This window comes from Amaranthus tricolor, chromosome 14, assembly GCF_026212465.1.
Source record: "Amaranthus tricolor cultivar Red isolate AtriRed21 chromosome 14, ASM2621246v1, whole genome shotgun sequence".
Classification (NCBI taxonomy): domain Eukaryota; kingdom Viridiplantae; phylum Streptophyta; class Magnoliopsida; order Caryophyllales; family Amaranthaceae; genus Amaranthus; species Amaranthus tricolor.
The window spans coordinates 6,115,225-6,135,134 of NC_080060.1; the positions used below are offsets into that span (position 1 = coordinate 6,115,225).

Consider the following 19,910-nt stretch of genomic DNA (forward strand, 5'->3'; position numbering starts at 1 on the left):
GGAAACGCAAACTCGGATATCCAATTTGGCAAATTGGGTTCCGAACTCCAGAATTTTCTTGGGGGACTATAACTATTGAGGTAGTCCTAAAAACGAACTCAATCGATAAATCGAAGAGATGAATATACTGTGGAAGAGCGAATCATGGCGATGGATCGTAACAAAAACTCGGGATTCAAAACCATTCTTCTTCACTTTTGCAATGGTTTGTGGTGTTATTCCTGGTATTGTCGGCTATGGGGTTATGCAAGTCACCAACTCTCGTAATGAGAAGCTTGAGTCCCATCTTCGCAACAACTCTCGCCCTGAAACTAGGGTTTGTTCTTTTCCTCTTTATTTATGGAGTTTGTTGATAAGATATCTAATTGACTTGTGGTTGTTGATGTGTTTGATTTGCTGTTATCAATTGATATATACTCTTTTTATTGAATTCGGAGTTGACTTCGGTTTTAATGGGGGTTTAAGAATGCTGTTTATATTGCATTTGTAATTGTTTTGCTTTTTTGGATTAAGAAATGAATATTTGGATATGTTTCTTCACCAACAAGATCGCTTGCAGAAGAGAATACTAATATCATGGAAGATTTGATTAGACAATTAAGTCTTCGAAAACCCTATACGTGTTTCAGGTGCTTGGTAGCTTTCCGTTAGCTTCGTTTGTTTAATGTTATTAAGGAGTGTTAATGAGAATGATTTGTAATGTTAATTTAGATCAAATTTGTTCCGTCAATCCCAAATAGTGCTCAAACATTTTTTTCCCCTAATTTTTCTAGAAAAAAGTAAGAGTATAACAAACATTACTGTAAACTTTGTCAAGTAAATTTCCAAGCTAAATTACTTATTTTTTTATCGGCATTTTCACCGTTTAATACTAACTACCAGATAAACATATTATTTTCCCCACAATGGTACTTGAGTTTTAATACCGACTTACTCTATGAGATACAAAAAACGACACAAAGGTCTCGATACAAAGAAGATTGAAGACAAATTTTTATTTTGAAATGAACTTGCAATCGGAACACACTACAAGAGTTTGGAAGACACTTGTACAGAAATTTTTGTGTGGTTACAAGAATAATATTGTAAACTTTTCATAATGTAACATGTGCCCCTATTGCATAGTTTTGGGGATTTTCTTTGCTTTGGCTGATCTTTTACTTGAGAAAGTAAATTTCTTTGATCTTGAAAATTGAAAAAACACAGGGCCTTTACTTTCTTCCATTTGCATTTGATATATGTTGTTCCCAAGGGATATCTCAACCATATATGGTGAGCTTGATTATGTTATTTCTAAGTATCTCTATCAGAGGGAGAGGTGTATCCGCTACATAAAATATGCCAATATGGTGAACCATGAAATTTGTATGTCATGTAGCATGAACCAATCTGCATTTTTACACGTCAAAGGATTCAAAACGTATTATTTAGTAAGCCTTTACAGCATGTGCTTGCTTAATATTATGTCTGAAGCTAGCTAGTTAAAAACGAGGCTACTCATGTTTATGCAACGGTTGGCAAGTGTACGCATGCAGTGTGCAAGGTCAGAAATTAGCATGTGGTATACCAAGTAGGAGTGTTCTAAGAATCCGTGGACATATAAAAGTAGACGTGAGCTTGTTCTAGATTTATTGGGATTTTAATTGTTTTGCAATTATATTCTACCTAGAGCTCTTAAGAGTTAAGCATTTATGTTTGTTGTAGAATTAGTTGTTCTTGGAAAGTTTAAATCTCTTTCAATTTGTTTGTTCAATTACTATAGATGCATGCTATATTGTTTTTACAAAGTCTGAGTTTTGTTATTAATCAAGAATTTTATTTCCATCATTAAACTGTGTGTTTATTAAACCTTTGCTACATTGTAAGATTGTGACTTAGTTTATCATCCGGGAGATTGGATAGAACTCTAAAACTGTGCTTATACAGCGCACCAGTCTTTAATTTAATTAGAGCTGAGTATTCCTCAGAAAATATATTCCACTGAAAGCCCGAACATCTAGTCACGTCATTCTGGACGGATGGTGCATAGCCAACCCCTTATATTTATTAAGGCTTTGGCATTGTTGTTTTGGTGGTGAACCTTGAATGTGCAATATATTAATGCCTAAAAGGCCTTAATGTGATGAGGGAATATTATCTTCCTACCTACCCTTGCTTATATTTGATCTATTCTCTGCTTACATTGCAGAATGCAGTAACATTATATCAGAGAAGAGACCAAACAGGATGATGTAACGTGTCTTCAGTGCCAGGACAAGCTGTGAAGTATTAGGAGTAGATAAAAATGTGGAGTTACATGAGATTGGTTGTTTGTGGGGACGCTTTTGAGTTATATATTGAGTTGACTCTTAGCTATGCTTCACATGAAATATTTTATGAACTTGAGATACACAAATGCGAGTGTTGTGAACAATTTGCTGTCATAGACTGTTTACATGCTTTCACCTATAAAATGATTCATTAAATCCTCTTATTCAAGAGAAGCTACCAATGATATTTTGCAATCAAGGGTCAATCATAATCAACTTCTAGTTTTTTAAAAGGATAAGGTTGTGTACCATTCAAGTTTCGACCCCTCCAATCCTTTCTGGGTCTGAACTACTTGGGGCATTGTAATGTTGTTGCAATTCTCCAAGCTCATGTTGAAATTATCTTAATAGGTTGTGCATCTACTACAGTGAGTAAGGCCTGTTCTGATTTTTGATTATTTTGTTAGTCTTCCACCATTGCATTGTCTTCTGCTGTCCTTCTTGGTGACACATTGACTATGTCTTTCTTGATTTTGGTTATTCAAGCGATCTTATTCTAATGAAGGGGTTACCCCTACTTGTTGAGAAGTTGTTTAGTTTGATTTTGTTGTGTTAGGATTGAGTCTTATTACTTCAAATAGAAATATTTCATTTGCGAAGAGAAAAAGTGGGAAGGAAGAGAGAAAGAAAGTGGAGATGGGGAGAGAGAGAAGTGTGAGATGGTATTGAATTTGGTGCAAAACTGGAAGCATGAAGGGGAATCAACCATATAATGTTTTAGGTGCTTTCTTTTCACTCTACATAGCACTTAGGTCATGATGAAAACTCCACAGAGAAGAATTTTCATCATTGAAGATTTGATGTAAGTAGTAGCGATTTGTTACACACTTCCTTTACACTACGATGTTTTGTATGAATTTAAAAGATTGTTTGCTGTTTTGCTGTAATGTAGTGCCAAGCAGAGCAAGTGAATACTGGATGTAGATAAATGCTACTTATATACTACAAAACAGATGAAATTATGAGTGTTTTTATACTATTGTGGAAAATTTTCTGTTGACAAGATTAGGTTGCATTTCTTTGACTGTTTTTATATTATTATTTTGAGCTCCTACCCTCTTCACTTCATCTTTCATCCAACAAAAAATGAAAGCCATGTATGAGTTCATTTTGGCAGTGCAAACATATCTAGAAAGACCTGCTCTTCTATTGTTTATCATATTCTCTATTTATCTTTGATTTTCTTTTTTTGAAACAGAATTGTGATAATCCATGTATTGTGTGTTCTTGTAATACAGATGATGGGAGAAGTAAACAAAGAGAGGCTTGCTGAATATCTAGCTGAACTGCAGCGAAAGGAAGACACAAATGATCGATATGTGGCTGCTTTGAGAGGGGAGACGTTAACTAGAAAACCGTACGTGAGGATACAACCCATTCCTAAGCAAAATCCTACGGAACCTACTGAGAAATAGAGAATTAAATCAATGAACGTTAACTGGTTGCATCCAAACGTTTCTTGTAATTTTATGAATTAGATGGGGTTTTCCCTAGTAGAAATGCCTATTTTTTAATTTATATTACTGTTGTACGTGTGGGTGTAATTTCGTCCTACGAATTTTTTTCATTTTCCAAACGTTTATAGTTTTTGGTTTTGAAATATATTAAGATAGTTCATTAAAAACCGACTCAGCTTCCTAATAGGCCTTTCAAAAGTTGACTGCGCTTTGACTTGTGAGGTTTTGCAAATTTAGCTGTTTTACGCATCTAAAAGGTGATGCTGATTCAAGTTTTCAATTCCCTGACTTTTATGGAAGAAAAAGTGAGGAAGTAGACGTTTCCGAATGATAGTGTTGGAAGCAGTAATCCATCATTGTTATTGCTTCTCAGGAAACAGCATGAGACTATTAATGGCGTAGGGGAAGGAAGCAGCAACATTGGCAAAGCAAGGGAATGTGAACATCTTGTTAAAAAATTACTAGTTTTCTTTTGATTTGCTACATTACACCGAACACAAAGGAACAGAGGAAGTTAACAGAGCTTTTTGCTACATTACAAGTGTAAGTTATAATAAATTTGTTGGTTGTTGTAAGAACTGCTATTGTGAGAAATTATCTCTTGATGAGACAAGCTCAAAACAATAGGCACATATACTAATAATTTATATTCATATATATAGACAGCTTCTAGTTCTTGAAGGTTGTTAAGTCATTATCTGAAATTCGTTTTCTTTCTTAACTTTGGCATAAAATCTAACAACGCATTACAGCACCAGTATATGTTGTCATAACAGAATACACAGTTGACTAAGCTTACATTTACCAATTACAAGTTACAACACTCAGAAAATTGAAATCATGTTACAGTGGATAAAGATACAATGCCAAGAAGTAATGACAAATTATTCAGGGTCAAGTCAGAACTTATCTACACCTACCCCATCGCGAAGAACCTCGTAAGCCTCCCTGCTTCGAGATTTCTTTACTCCAGCCGTAAAATGGAGCTTTGAACCTTCAGCAGTAATGGCCGTCACTTTTACCCAGATCATTACTTTTGTCTTTAAACCCTCTATATCAGCAAGCTTCCCTTTTTCAAGATACCCTGTGACGGTGGTAAAAAACCGCAAAACTGACGAGTCCTTGTAGCCGACTTCACATATTTGAGGAACATATACAGTAAGCTTTCCCGTTCTCTCATCAAACTCGTAGTGGGTAGCATCCCTTGGGAAGATACCAACAGCCAAGTCATACTCTTTTAGTAGCTCCGGCAATGGCTTCTGCATCTTCCCTGCATGTTTAAATTGTTACACATGACAACTTCAAAAAAATTGTTACACTTGTGAAAACCACATCACAATATCAGAGCATACAATATCAGAGCATCTGTAAAACAGCAGTACCTAAGAAACAAAGATATTTGGGTCTCATCATCAACAAATTAAGGGAATACAGAAGAACCTATGTACAAAAAATGCTGGGTAAAACAAGGAATTATTGTCCCCTTGTTTATGCTTCTAAGTTCTTCAACCCAAACTTCCCACCGAATTCCACAAAACACTAGGTTAAACGTTTCGGAAATTGTTTCTCAAACCAAGATTAATGTTATAGTGAAAAAATGTACCAATCTACAATAATTACAGTAGTACATAAAAATGGCTCCGTCATATGAACCGTACGTTCTCGAAACTATCAATTAAAATTTCGTGTTTCCGTTTCTATTTCCGTAACGTATCATAGATCCTTTCTGGTAACATTACTCGAAAATAATCAACAGAAAGAAAAGGCAACATATAAAATTAAAGACAAACAAAAAGCACTTGTAAATAACTAAGGGCATGTTCTCCCCCATCTAAAAGTTCAGTTCAATTTAGTTGTTTTCCATTCAACATATCATTTTGCTCTCACACTACACTAATCAACTACTAATCAGTTTTGCATAGTTCAGTTCAGATCCATTCCGATTACTCCAGTTGTAAGTAGTCCAAGAAAATAGGGTCCTAAGTTTACTTTTACTCACATTGACTTCAATCGTTATACCTCACTTCATCACCGTTCATTTCTTCAAATAATTTTTTCTCACATCTTTCATTCTTTTTTGGGTGTAAGAGACCAAGACAAAGAATTTGTGATTAGCACTTACCACAGGGGAAAAAACCTAATATACTCCACACCCCGCACCCTCCTCCCCGACACACAAACACAGAAGGCAATCACCACATAAGCCTCCACAGGTAAGAATAATACTCCCTCTTATTTTCTTTACTTGTCCCATTTGATTTTAACATATTTACCAATGCACGTTTTCAATCTTAAATATCTCTAATTGTGCTTGAGTAAAAATTATAAAAAGTTGATATTAATAAAATTTATTATAAAACGAATTAAACAAGATCTCACATGACTATGTTGTAACTTATAGATTAAGAACAAATCACATAATAAGAGTGATTGATGAATAATGTTGAAAAACAAAATGGGACAAGTAAAGCGAATAGGAGGGAGTATATGACAGACGTAGAATCATCTTGCAGACACACTCAAAGCCTATTTGTTGAAGGTGAAGCTGCAATTGCAAAAATCACTCAAATGAAACAACAAAGGCATACAAGTGAAAATAGACAGAAACCAAGGCTTAGAACTGCAGAGCAGATTCAATAATTTTTTAGGTATAGAAAATAAAATTGAAGATGAAAACACATTTCAGACCTTTGAGTTTGTTGACTAACCATGAGGTGCCGCTCCCTATGCTGCTTCCAAGTGACTAATATTAAAAAGAGTAAGTTAGCGTTAGATTATCAGTCTTGTTGAAAATAAAATTATAGCAAACCAAGTTCTTGATCCAAGACAAAAAGTACACAACTTTAAAAGATTTCAGCTTAAGGGTAAATTGCAGACATCACACATGGAATACATGACTAAGGATGTGTATCAAAGGGTCAGTAGAACTGATCAGGGTTTTCGAGTTTTTTTTAATATCTTTGTGCTACCCAGATTTATTTTGCTTTATTTTATTCAATATCCGTATGCTATCCTTGAATAAGTTTGGCTTCATTCAATTTGTAGATGCAGAAAGCTAGCATATTTAAATTTCCTGTTTACGCTCCCATACAATCACACGTGTGTGCAACACACACAAAGCTGTTTTTGGATAAATACCAAGAAAACATGCAGGATTACAATTATCAATCAAAAATCGTGAAAACACAGGACAGGAGTAATGCAAAATTTTGACAGTAAAATCAATAAACCATAAGAAAAAGAGTGAAAAAAAGAACATGCATGAAAATCCCCCCACTCCATTGTCTTCGTCCCTTAGAAAAGGATATCACTATGGTAGCTTCTCTCACCCGCTCAACAACAAATGCTAGCCTGCTAGCCGTTTTAAAGCCCTTCATCCCCAGAGACACTTGAGAATTTAATGACCAAGCAGGATCAACATGAAGTGTACATTATAGTTCGTAAATGGAAGTTGATAGTCACAAATGACTAAGAAAAAGGAAGTTACAAATGGAGCAAGATTTGGAACTTGGAAGTTGATAGTCTAGTGCACATTCATCCTCCCTCTTTCAATTCTACAAAAGGAAAACATCAGCATATATCCAAGCACAAGTTGGTGAAATAGCAGAGCATTAGACAGATTCTCAAGGATGTAAAAACTACAAAAGAAAACAACTCTTTAATAGTTCGTAACAAATCTTTTAATGAAATCATTCAGAGTGAAACTTTCCTTTTCTCAATGGTGACATTTTAACTATCTGCCACTATACTTCTATTTATTCACTCATTCCTTTTCACGTATTTAAGTTATAATTTACCTCTTCACCAGTCTTCAAACACAAGTTTGAGCATATATCTTTGACTACATACATATTAGAATGATAAAAGTTCAAAATTGTGAAGAGACACATGAACTCAAATCTACCAAGTAAAATAGGTTTTTATATATAGTATTAAAAATATAGGTGCAAGATTTGTGAAGAGATACCAGAATTCAAATCTACCACCTGAATATAATTCTCATTTTCAATATAGAGAATTATGATTTTTGAGTGTGATAATGAAGACTAGTCTAAGAGATCGATATTTGTGGGAAATAGTAGAAAGTGATCCTAAGGCTGAAATCATATGTTCTCAAATGGCACACCTATGCAGACTGGTCTGAGGGTATTATCATCAAAAATCTGAGTGCTATACAAATGCTTCAAAATGGAAACCATCTTTCTAAAAATAGTTACTGCAAGTTCATTCATAGAAACATGGTATACTTTGCAAAGAGAATTTCACGAAAGTAGAAAGATCAAAAATTATTACACAAGAGTCACAAATGTATTTAATCAAATGAAGATGTAAGTAGATGGGAATCTTGAGCACCAAAGGCACATGATAGTAGTGCAGGTGTGATTGAAAGCACAAAAGACTTGTCAACTCTAGCATTAGAGTCGATACACACGATGAGTGCATTGGAAGACATAGTAACAAAATGAGTCTAGAAAGAGTATTCCAGGGTAGTCACAAACTCGAGAATAAAAAGAATGAGTACATTTAGATTAGAGTGCCACAGCTAATGAGTATATTTACAAGATGATTCCTATTAGATCAAGGAATTCAGTGTCCATGAAGATATTAATTGATAATGGTGCAGTACTTCAGTTAAGATTCCTATTAGATCAAGGAATTCAGTTGTCATTCGATTAAGTGGCAAAGTCATAGTTGGGATAGACTCGCAAATGAGTGTAACACATCACAGATGTCTTGTGTGTACCATATCTAAGCAAGAATTTGATTAGGGTATTACAGAATGAGTACATTGTTCACTTTGAAGGTGATACTTGTAGTATTTCAAATTTACCTCTCTCAAAAAACTAGCAAGTATTTCTATGAAAGATAAATGTTTGTTTGGTAAATTAGTCTTATTTATCTCATCATGCTCACAAAGCTAAAGCAAATGATACATATTGACTATAGCACAAGAGATTGGGTCATAATAATTCTAAAACACTCCAACATTTGTATAAGCAATCAGTCAAGGAACTTCTAACCTTGCTTGAATGTGATGATGATTCAGGAGCATGTGAACTTGAAAAGATGTACAAACTTTCATTTCCAAAGGAGAAATCTTAGAGAGCCAACAAAAATTGGAGCTAGTACACACTAGTGGGAGTGGATCAGTGAGAACTCTCTCACTTGATGGAAGTGAATTATATTGATCATCAAAGACAATTCAAGAATGACTAAGGCGTATTTCATGAAAAAGATCACAAGTTTTAGCATCTTTCACAAGTCGAAGAAATATGCGGAGAATCAAAGTTTTTTAATTAAAAGCCATCTGTAGAGTCATAATTCAACATGCTTAGTGAAGATACAGGTGTTGAAAACCAAGTTAACTGAGTGGAGTTTCTAACAGTGTTGTAAATGACTAAAACAATGCTCCTAGAGAAAGAACTTCTAAAGAAGTTTTTGGTAAAAGTTACTTTTACTTAAGTGCATCTTCAAAAACAAAGCTTCACAAAAGCATTAAAGGATATGACCCTTTTGAAGCATGGTCAAGCCACAAACCTTTCATTAAGCATTGTTGAATATTTCGTAGTTTTTTAGCTATGATTATGCTCTAGATCAAAAAATAAGCAAGTTAGATGATAAGGAAAAAGAAAGGCATCATTCTTGATTACAGTTCTCAATCTTAAAGTTATATAATTTCCAGCTTTGAAATTGAGAAGCTTGTAGTAAGTCATATGTTACAGTAAATGAAGAAGCATCTTGGAATTAAGACAAAGACACGAAGAAAGAAAAGAAACAAAAAATATTGTTGATCCTCCATCACTTAAAGCCACCTTCCCATCATCCGCAAGAATAAAATCCTTTATTTACTAAGAGTACTTCGCCGTCAAGTATAAAGCATCATAGCTATTGTCAGATGATAAGAATGATATTGGTCTTAGAGGAAAGAAGTATATCACAGAGTTCTATGCAAGAATTTCAGAAGTTAATGAGACTGAAAATTGGAAGTCATGCCACACGGCAATCATTGAATTGAAATGACTTATTATCATCAAGCAGTTTAATATCCAGAGTGAAGATCAATCATGGAAGAAAAATTTGAATGATAGAGACAAATGAGACTTGAGAACTTGTTGAGAAATTATTTCAAAGAAAGCCATTGGAGTTACGTTGATCCACAAGATCAAATTCAATCCAAATAGTGTTTTTTAACAAGGAGGGCCTTGTTGTCAAGGGTTGTTCTCAACATTTTGGCATTAATTTCTCATGGCATGACACTATTCGAGCAGTCTTAGCCATACAAAAAAAACTATGATTATGTTAACATTCGCAATGTCACGAACGCGACACCTATAATGTTGCAGCTTATTTCGTCGACATTGCGATGTAAATAAATCATTGACTTGAAAAAAAAAAACAATTTTATCATAGTGATTCAAGTTTTCTAGAGCATTTTACAAAATTAAAGCTTATAATGACCTTTTAGAACCTTAAACACATTTTAAATAAGATAAATAATGACTAATATGTTAGAATAACAACTTATGATGGTTGTTACTCCATGATTTTAAATCACAGGTTACATAACAGGGTTTTGCGATTCAACAAGCTCAAAATCAGTTTTAAAGCGAGTGTATGTAATTAAACGACGTTAATTTTGTTCCATATTCTTAGCCGCCTCAAAAGGATGGAATGTACATTACATAGACGTCAACACAACTTTCCTTGATGAGAAATTAGAATAAGAGATTTATGTTCAGCAAACTTGAAGTAAAAGGGGAAGGAGACGGATATTTGAAACTTAAGAAAGTTTTATATGGTCTCAAATAGGATCGAAGACCAATATAACAAAATTGATGATTACATCACCAACAAGAGTTTGAGAAGTTCTAGTGGGAACCTATATGAGAAGTTTCATACAAATGAAGATATTTTAATCTTTTCCTTGTATGATGACAACCTAATAAGACTTTGGTTTGAGAAGCTAAGAGGCTTACTTTGAATGAAAATCAAAAGTCTCAAGGACGAGTATTAGCTAATAAGACTTTGGTTAAGAAATTTTCAACATGCTTTTGAGACTTAGGATGTTTTCACCTATAAATTTCATGTATAAGTCTAGATTCATAAAAGAACATGAAAGAGTTGAGTTATTAAGGGTAGGAAAAATGCTTTGTGACTCTTCAATGATCACAATTATAAGTAGGCATCTTTTAGCCAATATATAAGGGATATTGTACTTATCATTTAATGCAATACATCAAACATTATTACTTTAATCTTCATTCACAAACTTTCTCTAGCCTCTATTTTCCTCTACCATACGAAACTTAAAATAATACCATACAGTCTTGAAAATCATGTATATAGTAAATTTCTTCCACTACTAAAAATAAACATTTTTGTTGATAGAGATCTTACAATATGCACCTTACCAAGGCAAGTCTAAGGAAGTAGTAAAGGGCTTGTTGGCAACAAACTATTTTTTTTTAAATTCCACTAATTCATCTTCAAAAAGCTTTTAGGGAAATCTATTTAAGGTCTTTTGTTTCACCTGTTCTTAATACTGATATGGAGGATTCAAAAGTAAAACTAATTACAAAGGAATATGCTAAAATCCGTGTCTTACGACTACTCTCAAGATTAAAAGAAAATTCAACAACATAATAGCTCAGTCCATCCATGAAAAAGGATGGTATATAGATCGCCAAATATATGGAGGTTCTCATCATTTCTACATGGTAGACAATACATTTAAAGTTCACATGGAGTACTTAGAGGATTGAAACATTAATCTTTATCCATGTGACAACCCTATACCTTAAAATTTTATCTCATCTGAAATCAACCAAAACCCCGATCGGAAACTAATGGATCATACTGCAAAAAATATGAACCATGACCCAATTCTTCCAACAATGAGAATCTGAAACAAGTGTGTCAACCTGACCATAACTAAACAGAATCTTGTTCAATCCATTTTTCAAATTTAATCTTTTTCTTGAGTTCCACCCCATTAATTTTAAGTTAAGACTCACTATATTTGTTGTTAATTTGATCATAATTCATCTATCAAAATAAAAAAAAATTGTAGAATAATAAAAATGGTATTTTATTTTAAAAAACAAGTAATAGAAAAACCCTTAACCTATTAGGTTGACCCTAACCTCCTCAAACCATAAAACAACCCAACAACCACACCTAAAACCGACTAGAAACTGATGGATCTAATAACCTCAATGAACAATTTCACTAATTTAGTATTTTGTGCAAACTAAATACTTACCTGTTCCTCATACACTATGTATCAATACTACATTAAATGCTTTCCACAGTAAAGAATTTCTTTATTGGCAAGAAAACAACATGATTACACATCAAATAAAGAATGGAAAAAGATGACATAAAGGTTGGCATCTAATTAACGAAAGCAGAAATGTTGCTATGGAAAGTTGTTCGTTTAGTATTGATTTAATACGAGCCTAAAACCATCAATAACTTCAAAACAATTGGCAATCCTGTTTACCCTTCCATTTTAATGAGAACATACTACACTTGGCATCCATTTGTTATGTCAAAGGGTAAAATAGAGTATAGCTTCAAATAAAATCCAAGCATTTTTGTTTAGCCTGTTTATCAAAACCAGCCCACATATTCCCAATAGCAATATCTAGACTCAATCTAACAGAACCTAATAAGCAATTTGGTTGCTTCTTCTAGGCTACGTCACCTAATTTGCTTCATAATCAGTCACCAAGTTTGAAAGTTTCCTAACGCGCAAACTTTGATTTGTAATTCAACCAGGGATAGTGAATTAGGTAACACAATAGCCCAAGAAATTTTAGAGTTTAGAAATAGGTTAAACTACTATAAGTAGAGGCATTTAATTCAATCAAGTGAATTAACCGAATTTCAATAACAAGTAATTTCAATCTTTGCACATAAATCCATTCAAATAATTTATGAGTGATCACCTGTATAAAGATCATATGTTTAACCAATATAGTTGTTTCTCACTTCCTTTCATGAAGTTGAAAGGAATAACACAAGAACATAATATACTAAAATCAATCTCCAATAAAGCTTTGATGATATAGATAGTTATATTCCTAATCTTTGAGGTCAATTTTAATGATTGACGAGAACATGCATCATCTAATATGAATGGATCGATGAGCTAACAAGAAAACCGCTTCATATTAACTTCTTTTTATCTCCTGGACATACCAACTTGTTACACCTAAGCATTTAGGTCATATATCAATTTCTGATTTAGATCACAAGATTCCTAGAACAAGCTAAACTGGAAGATACAAAAATTGGATATTGCAATGGGAAAGAAAATACCTTGAATTAAAAAACTATTTATAAAGGAATATTCGAGTATTACTTGAAGAAATGCAGACACCATCTCCAGGTAAATACAACGGCTATAACTCATTGCCCAAACAAATATGAAGGGGCAAACATACTAAAGCATTCCCGAGGGAATTGGCTGTTCGATTTACCCAAATTAGGATTTCAAAAATTGACCAATGGAAATCCCCCTTCTTGTCAGAAGTTATGCTGATTTAAGGGGGGAAATCTGGACCAGACTAATAAATATATACATCAAAGAGATTCGGGAACAACCAATGCAATTGATGACTAAATACAATGATCGTAATTGATAGCCGTATAAGAACAAAGAGCTACGTAAGCTATTTAAAATAATCCCCTATACAAATTGCGTACAATCTAAACCTTATAGCTCATAACAAAGACTTGATCAAACTCTTGAGTCTTGACATCTAAATTTTCATGATATATTTTTCCATTATAAGAATAAGCAGCATCCTAGATCAAATATGGAATGAGAAGCTATCAGATCAAGATAATTGTCCATTAAATGTTTTTTTTAAAGAAAGATCAAATAAGGCATATCGTTCCTGTACCCAAAGCGGCACACAAATAAAACAATTAAGTCATGTACTAAAAAAATCCATAAATTATGACAGAAAGAAAAAATAGGGATCAAATCATGGCAAAAGTAATCAATGAACAGATATTGAACATGAAAAAGAGGTTTGAAATGATCAACGTGAATATATCACTCAAGTTTTCAAATCAAGAGAGTAATTATCACAATAAACACCAAAATTTGACGATAAAATTGGAAATAAATGGCTTACATTAATGTCATCGCCGACGGAATTGATCTCCTTGTTAGCCTTTTGACCCAACCAGTACGATCCGACCTTGTTGAGTATTTGGTCCATAGGAAAGTAGAAGTTCTACCCTCAAAATTCGATCAAAACCCCTTTCCTATCTCCTTCTTGAGCTTCAATTAGGGTTCTTACAATTTTAGATAATTGTAAATTGGGGAAGAAAGGGTGAAGAACAGAGAGATACTGTATACTAATAATCATTCCCATTTACCATCTTGGAATTGTTTCTGCGAAATTCGTATCCCACTCTCTACATCCTGCCACGTCTTTTTTGTTTTTTTTTTTTTAATTTTGGATAATAATAATAGTAAGAGAAAATTATTTAAACCCACATTTTCTATACACTAGTTTGCAAAAAACTACCTTATATAAAATTTTTTGCAAATAACAACCTTATATAATACATTTCTTTGCGAAAGACTACCTTTTAACGTTTTCTTAGGATTTGACCGTTGAAAGTAACGGTTGACCATCACGTGCAAGTCACGTGATGTTTTAACCCTTTTAAACCCTTCTTCTTCTGCTTTCTTCAATCCCTAATTCATGAGCTGCTGATTTTTTCTTCGAAAACCCAAATTCATTGTTCTTCTTTCTCGTTTCTCCCTTTTTTCTTTCTCCTTGATTTCGAATCAGTAAGTCAGTAAAGGAAGCCAATTTTTTTGCAATTAATTTGGAATGTCTTCTTCTTCTTGTAGCGAAAATTCGAAATCTGAAAATTGTGGCTGTGGAGTTCCCTTTGCAAGGAGGGTTTCTTGGACCAAGGAAATTCCCGGAAGAAGGTTCAAGACTTGCGTATTTTATGATCCTGAAACAAATTGGAGGGGATGCAAAAAGTTTAAATGGGTTGATCAACCTGAAATGACTGTTTGGCAAAGAGAAGTCACTAACAAACTTGTGGAGAACAACCGACAATTAGCAACTGAAATCAAGATTTTGACAGCAAGGGTTTGTTGCTTGGAACATGAAAAGGAACAAGCAATTTCAGAAATTAAAAGGATTAAGAAGAAATGGATGAATGAGAGGAAGCATGGAAATCAGATTACAAGCTTTGTATTAGGGTTTTTGTTTTGTTTTCTGTTGGTGTTTCTTGTATTAATCAAGGGTACTAATTGAAGTTTAGGACCTAGTTAAGAGTAATTGTAACATGGATTTGGATATTGTAACATGATCATGTTGAATGAATGAATTAAGTTTTTATTTTTTCCACTACATTTCTTTGCAGGTATTGTGTTCTGCTTGCTGTGTATGATGTGTTTGGTGTGTATGATGTTGTGTATGAGCTGGTATGTTTGCTGTTTTTGGTATGTTTGCTGTGTATCATGATGGATTTGTTGCTTGGAACTTGTGTCTCTTGTTTTGGTATGTTTGCTGTGTTTGAAGCACCCAAACATAAAATGTGTTTGTTGTGTTTGCTGTAAACACATTTTCAACACTGATTCAAGACAATGCAACTTGCACCAATGCTTGCTGCATTGATGAACTGATTTCAATATAACTTCATGGATTCATCCACCATGTACAGCTGAAGTGCTAGAGCCAAAATCACCATGCCTCCAGTTTAGTACATGATGAACACTCATGAACAAACACATAGTACATGATCAGTTCAAATACATTGCTGCACATTATTGATGAACACTGATGAACCTATTATCACCATGTACTATGTGTTTGTTCAAACACATTGCACATTATTGATGATCAGTTCAAACACATAGTACATTTGCACTAATACATTGCACATTATATGAACCTGTTATCACCATGTACAAGTGCATTGTTTGCTGCACTAATACATTGCACATTATATCAGTTCATGCCATATCAGAAACCACAATTAACACTTGAAATGATTTGCTGCACTAAAACACTGATCAACACATTACTGATCAGTTCAAAAACTGATTTCCTGCATACTCAACTTCAATTAATGAATTGATTCAAACAGCAGTACATGATCATTTCAATTACTGTTTTGATTACATCTAGTTCAAGATAGTACATTCTTGAGTTCATTTGCTACATTAATACATTTCTTACGTTAAATCGACAAATTACATTCAACATATACTTATGAAGTTCTATACTTGACTTTGTTCATCCATTACATATGTAGTACTTGCATCTGTTGCACTTATCATTAGTTGTTCACTACTGGAGCAAGGCATGTCACTTGTTGTGGACAGTTGAGTACAAGAAGATCCCGTTTTAGGCCTTCCACCCTTTGAAGTTCTATTACCGTTTTAGGCATTTTTTTCGAAGTAGTTGCTTTTTTCCAGATTTTCAATTTCTTCATGTTATTGATTTATCTAATTTTAAGAACCCTAATAAATTATTCATACACAACAACAATCGATTTACAAATTAAACAATAAATAACACGAAATTCAATATAAAAAACCGCAGCCAAAACGAAGCAGATTTGAAGAAGGAATTCAATTTTAAAGATAAAAAAACAATGAAGAAAAGAACCGTAATTGAGTAGTACTACATACCTCTAAATGTTAGAAGCTTCACCAACAAGATGTCGCAAGGAACAGAGCAGCGAATTCAAGAACTTAGAGAGATGATTTTTTCGATTGAAGAAGGAAGGAGAAGCGTTTAGTTTCAATTTTGGAATGAAATCGCAGAAATGAAGAAGAAGGAAAGGCTTAAAACATCACGTGACTTGCACGTGATGGTCAACCGTTACTTTCAACGGTCAAACCCTAAGAAAACGTTAAAGGGTAGTCTTTCGCAAAGAAATGTATTATATAAGGTAGTTTTTTGCAAAAAAATTTATATAAGGTTGTAACACCCCGATATTTTCCCGATATTTTCTTCTCAATATATTTAATAATTCACTAGTAATATTATTTCTATATATATATTTTATTTATTATTGGGCTTGGTCATGAGATTTGCAATCCTTTTTGGCAATTAGAATTATTTGGGCCCAAACTTTTCCTTAACCCATCTTTTCTTTTCAAAAAAAAAAAAGAAAATAGGAGGGACTCTTGGTGGAGCTTGTAACTCCCTTAGGGTAATGAAGGATCAAGGCATTAATCCCATATAATTAACCCTTCTTAATTCCTAAATTATTTTCATATTGACATCCTTTCAAAATTCCTCCTAATTCACGTTCCTAACTCCATCACACTTCATCATTTCGTGTTTTCCTTTACAATTGTAAGTGTAATTCTTAATCTATGTTGAATCTTAAGTTTTAATTTAAAATTCTATGATTATTATATGTTTTATCTTATAATTCATGTTTACTTTATGAATTTAAAATTTCATGTATGATTTTGGGATGTATTTTTCTATCTAAATTGATGAAGAATGTTTCTTTTTAGGGTTTTAGATATGTTTATATGTGTGTGAAGGATGATTGTAAAGTATATATATATAAAAAAAATGGATGCTAATAGAAAAATGTATGTGGTGTTAGAAATTTATTTTATTGATTAATAGGAGGAATTTATAATGTTGTTAGACAAATATATATAAATATATATGTGATGTGTGTGTGTGTGTATATTGTGTAAAAAGAATTATTTTTGAGGAATAAAAATTAATTTCATAGATGGTCATGAAAATTATGTAAATAGTCGTTTAGATTTAATAGGAAATAAAGCATTGAAATTTATATTTTTGTGATAAAAAAAAATGAAATGACAAAATCCCTTAGGTTTGGAAAATGGTGAAAAAAGGTGTTTTTGGAACATTTTTGGCTTTGAAATTAGGTTAAAAATACTTATACTATGTTATAAATTATGTAAATTGGTACCCGGGGGTTTTGACGCCTTCCGGACGCAACGGTGAAGTCGGATTTTCAGTTTGACAGTTTTAAGTTGTGTTTCTGGACAGATTATGTATGCTGTCCTGTTTTGTGTGTTTACCATGTTATAGTATGTGATGGATGTTCATGATGTGTGTGGTATTCTAGGTGTGGGTGTAATTGTATATGTGTGTTATGGATGATTTGAGGAAAATGTGTATGTGTGCTTATTTCCCGAATACGATTGAACCTTGTAGGAAGTCGATTCGTGACCGGGAATTGATTAAGACGCTTGTGAATTGGTTATCTTGCTTAAGGTATGTACACGCAGCGTGGTTCGCATTAGTCCGATGTATCATATAATAATGGTATACAAAAGTAAGGCATGGATATATAGTACGGATAATGTTATCTTTCGAATAAATAATTTTTATACATTGTTTTGATAAGCAGAGGTAGTATGACCTCACTAACCTTAAAGTGGACGTAGTATGACGTCAATTGGTGGAAATGAATTACTCGCGGTATATGGGGGCATTATGAGCCACCGCGGGGGTATGCATACTTAACCATAGGCACCGAAGTAAGGCGAGTGTCTATGGTAGAGACTTGCTTAGGGGTTAGCTCCCCCTAATGTATTGTCTCACTTATGGAGATTGGAGTGTACCGGCAGTATGGCTGGATAGTACAGCAGTATGGCTGACTAACCTTTATATGAAAATAATTATTCTTTATTAGCATGATCAAAGCGTACTTTTCTGCGAATTGACAGCTATTGAATTAAGTCTTTCTCTTGTTGTAATTAATTATTTGTTATGCGACGTTAGCTGACGTGTACTTTTGGTCTTAACGACCCTGCGATAATGTTGTTTCCTATCTGGGCAATGACTAGCAGTAAGTTAAGTTGCAGGTCTGGGGAGTGAGGATTGTCCCTTGGAGAAATAAACCGTTAGGATACAAAAGTCTTGATAAGAACTTCTAATAAAGTTTAAAGAATATTTGGTTTTATGAGGCGATTTTGTTCTCAAGTTGTAATAAGTTGATTTAATTTTTCGTTCTTATCCGCTGCTAAGAATTTCTTATATCTAGTAGTTCATAATAACACTAATAAAACTCGATCCGCAAGCTTCCCTTAATTTCAAATCCGTTTTTAACTGCCTTCTAACATCCTGGTTTGACTCGGACGATATACACTTGTTTTTAAAAGGTCATCTTCTCTTTTCGTACGATCCGAGTTATTCCGAGATGTTACAAAGGTAGTTTTTGCAAACTAGTGTATAAAAAAGGTAGTTTTAAATAATTTTCTCGATATAATAAAACTTGGTTCATTTGGTTTTCATTTTAGCAAAATTAAAATTTAAAAATCTCAAACTTGGTTCAAGATCCTATTAGTTATATTGTACTCCATATTATTCATTTATCATTAAATGTACTTTTCAATTATTTTATGAAAAAATTATTGTGAATAATATAATTTTTTGTTAATTTTTCTACAATAATACCAACTATTGATTAATCATAAATAATACCAACTTAAGTGTGTATATTCCTAGAATAATACCAACTTTAGTTTATTAACTAATTCACCCATTTTTTTGTCTTATAATCACCTATAATTTAATTTTTAACATGTTAGGGATTTTCTGGAAAAACACCCCTTTAAGTTTGTATTATTCATGGTTAATCAATAATTGGTATTATTGTTAAAAAATTAACAAAATATTGTATTATTCACGGTAATTTTTCCTTGTTTTATTTATTAAATTCGGTTTTTGTGACTCTCCTTTTATGCAAATATGTGGTTCAATAACAAGAAATATCTTCAAGTGAAGTGATACAAGCTTTAAAATGCAATTAAAAACGATTAAAAAGTACTTTAGATGAATAAATAAATCAAAATATTGAATTTTTATTATCTCTAAGGTAAAGGTATGATATCTAAATATAATATTTTAAACTACTATGTAGTTTTTTATTTTTTAAAAAATTAATACTTAATAATTTTAATTAGAAGAATTATAATATTTTTTATTTGAGAACCAAGGTTAGCTTAGTGATTTTGTATTTCTCGGAATTTTCTAAGAATAAAAAAAATTATTTACTTATTTTTACATTAAATGGTGCATTAGTAAACTCATCACAATTTTAAGCGTTTAATTAATCATATATTTGAAATTTAAGGGTATATTTTAAAAATATA

General features: G+C 32.9%; 2 protein-coding genes across 2 annotated transcripts; one reads left to right on the plus strand and one right to left on the minus strand.

The window, feature by feature from the left end:
• LOC130800013 (uncharacterized) lies at window positions 1-3,933 on the plus strand. The gene is made up of 2 exons (XM_057663337.1): window positions 1-316; window positions 3,548-3,933. Exons 1-2 carry the CDS (start codon window positions 119-121, stop codon window positions 3,722-3,724), a joined length of 375 nt encoding a protein of 124 aa, XP_057519320.1. The 5' UTR covers window positions 1-118; the 3' UTR covers window positions 3,725-3,933.
• Window positions 3,934-4,457: 524 nt separating this feature from the next.
• LOC130800012 (uncharacterized protein At5g01610-like) lies at window positions 4,458-14,207 on the minus strand. The gene is made up of 3 exons (XM_057663335.1): window positions 13,915-14,207; window positions 6,455-6,509; window positions 4,458-5,036 (listed from the first exon to the last, which is right to left on the minus strand). Exons 1-3 carry the CDS (start codon window positions 13,999-14,001, stop codon window positions 4,666-4,668), a joined length of 513 nt encoding a protein of 170 aa, XP_057519318.1. The 5' UTR covers window positions 14,002-14,207; the 3' UTR covers window positions 4,458-4,665.
• Window positions 14,208-19,910: the final 5,703 nt, after the last annotated feature.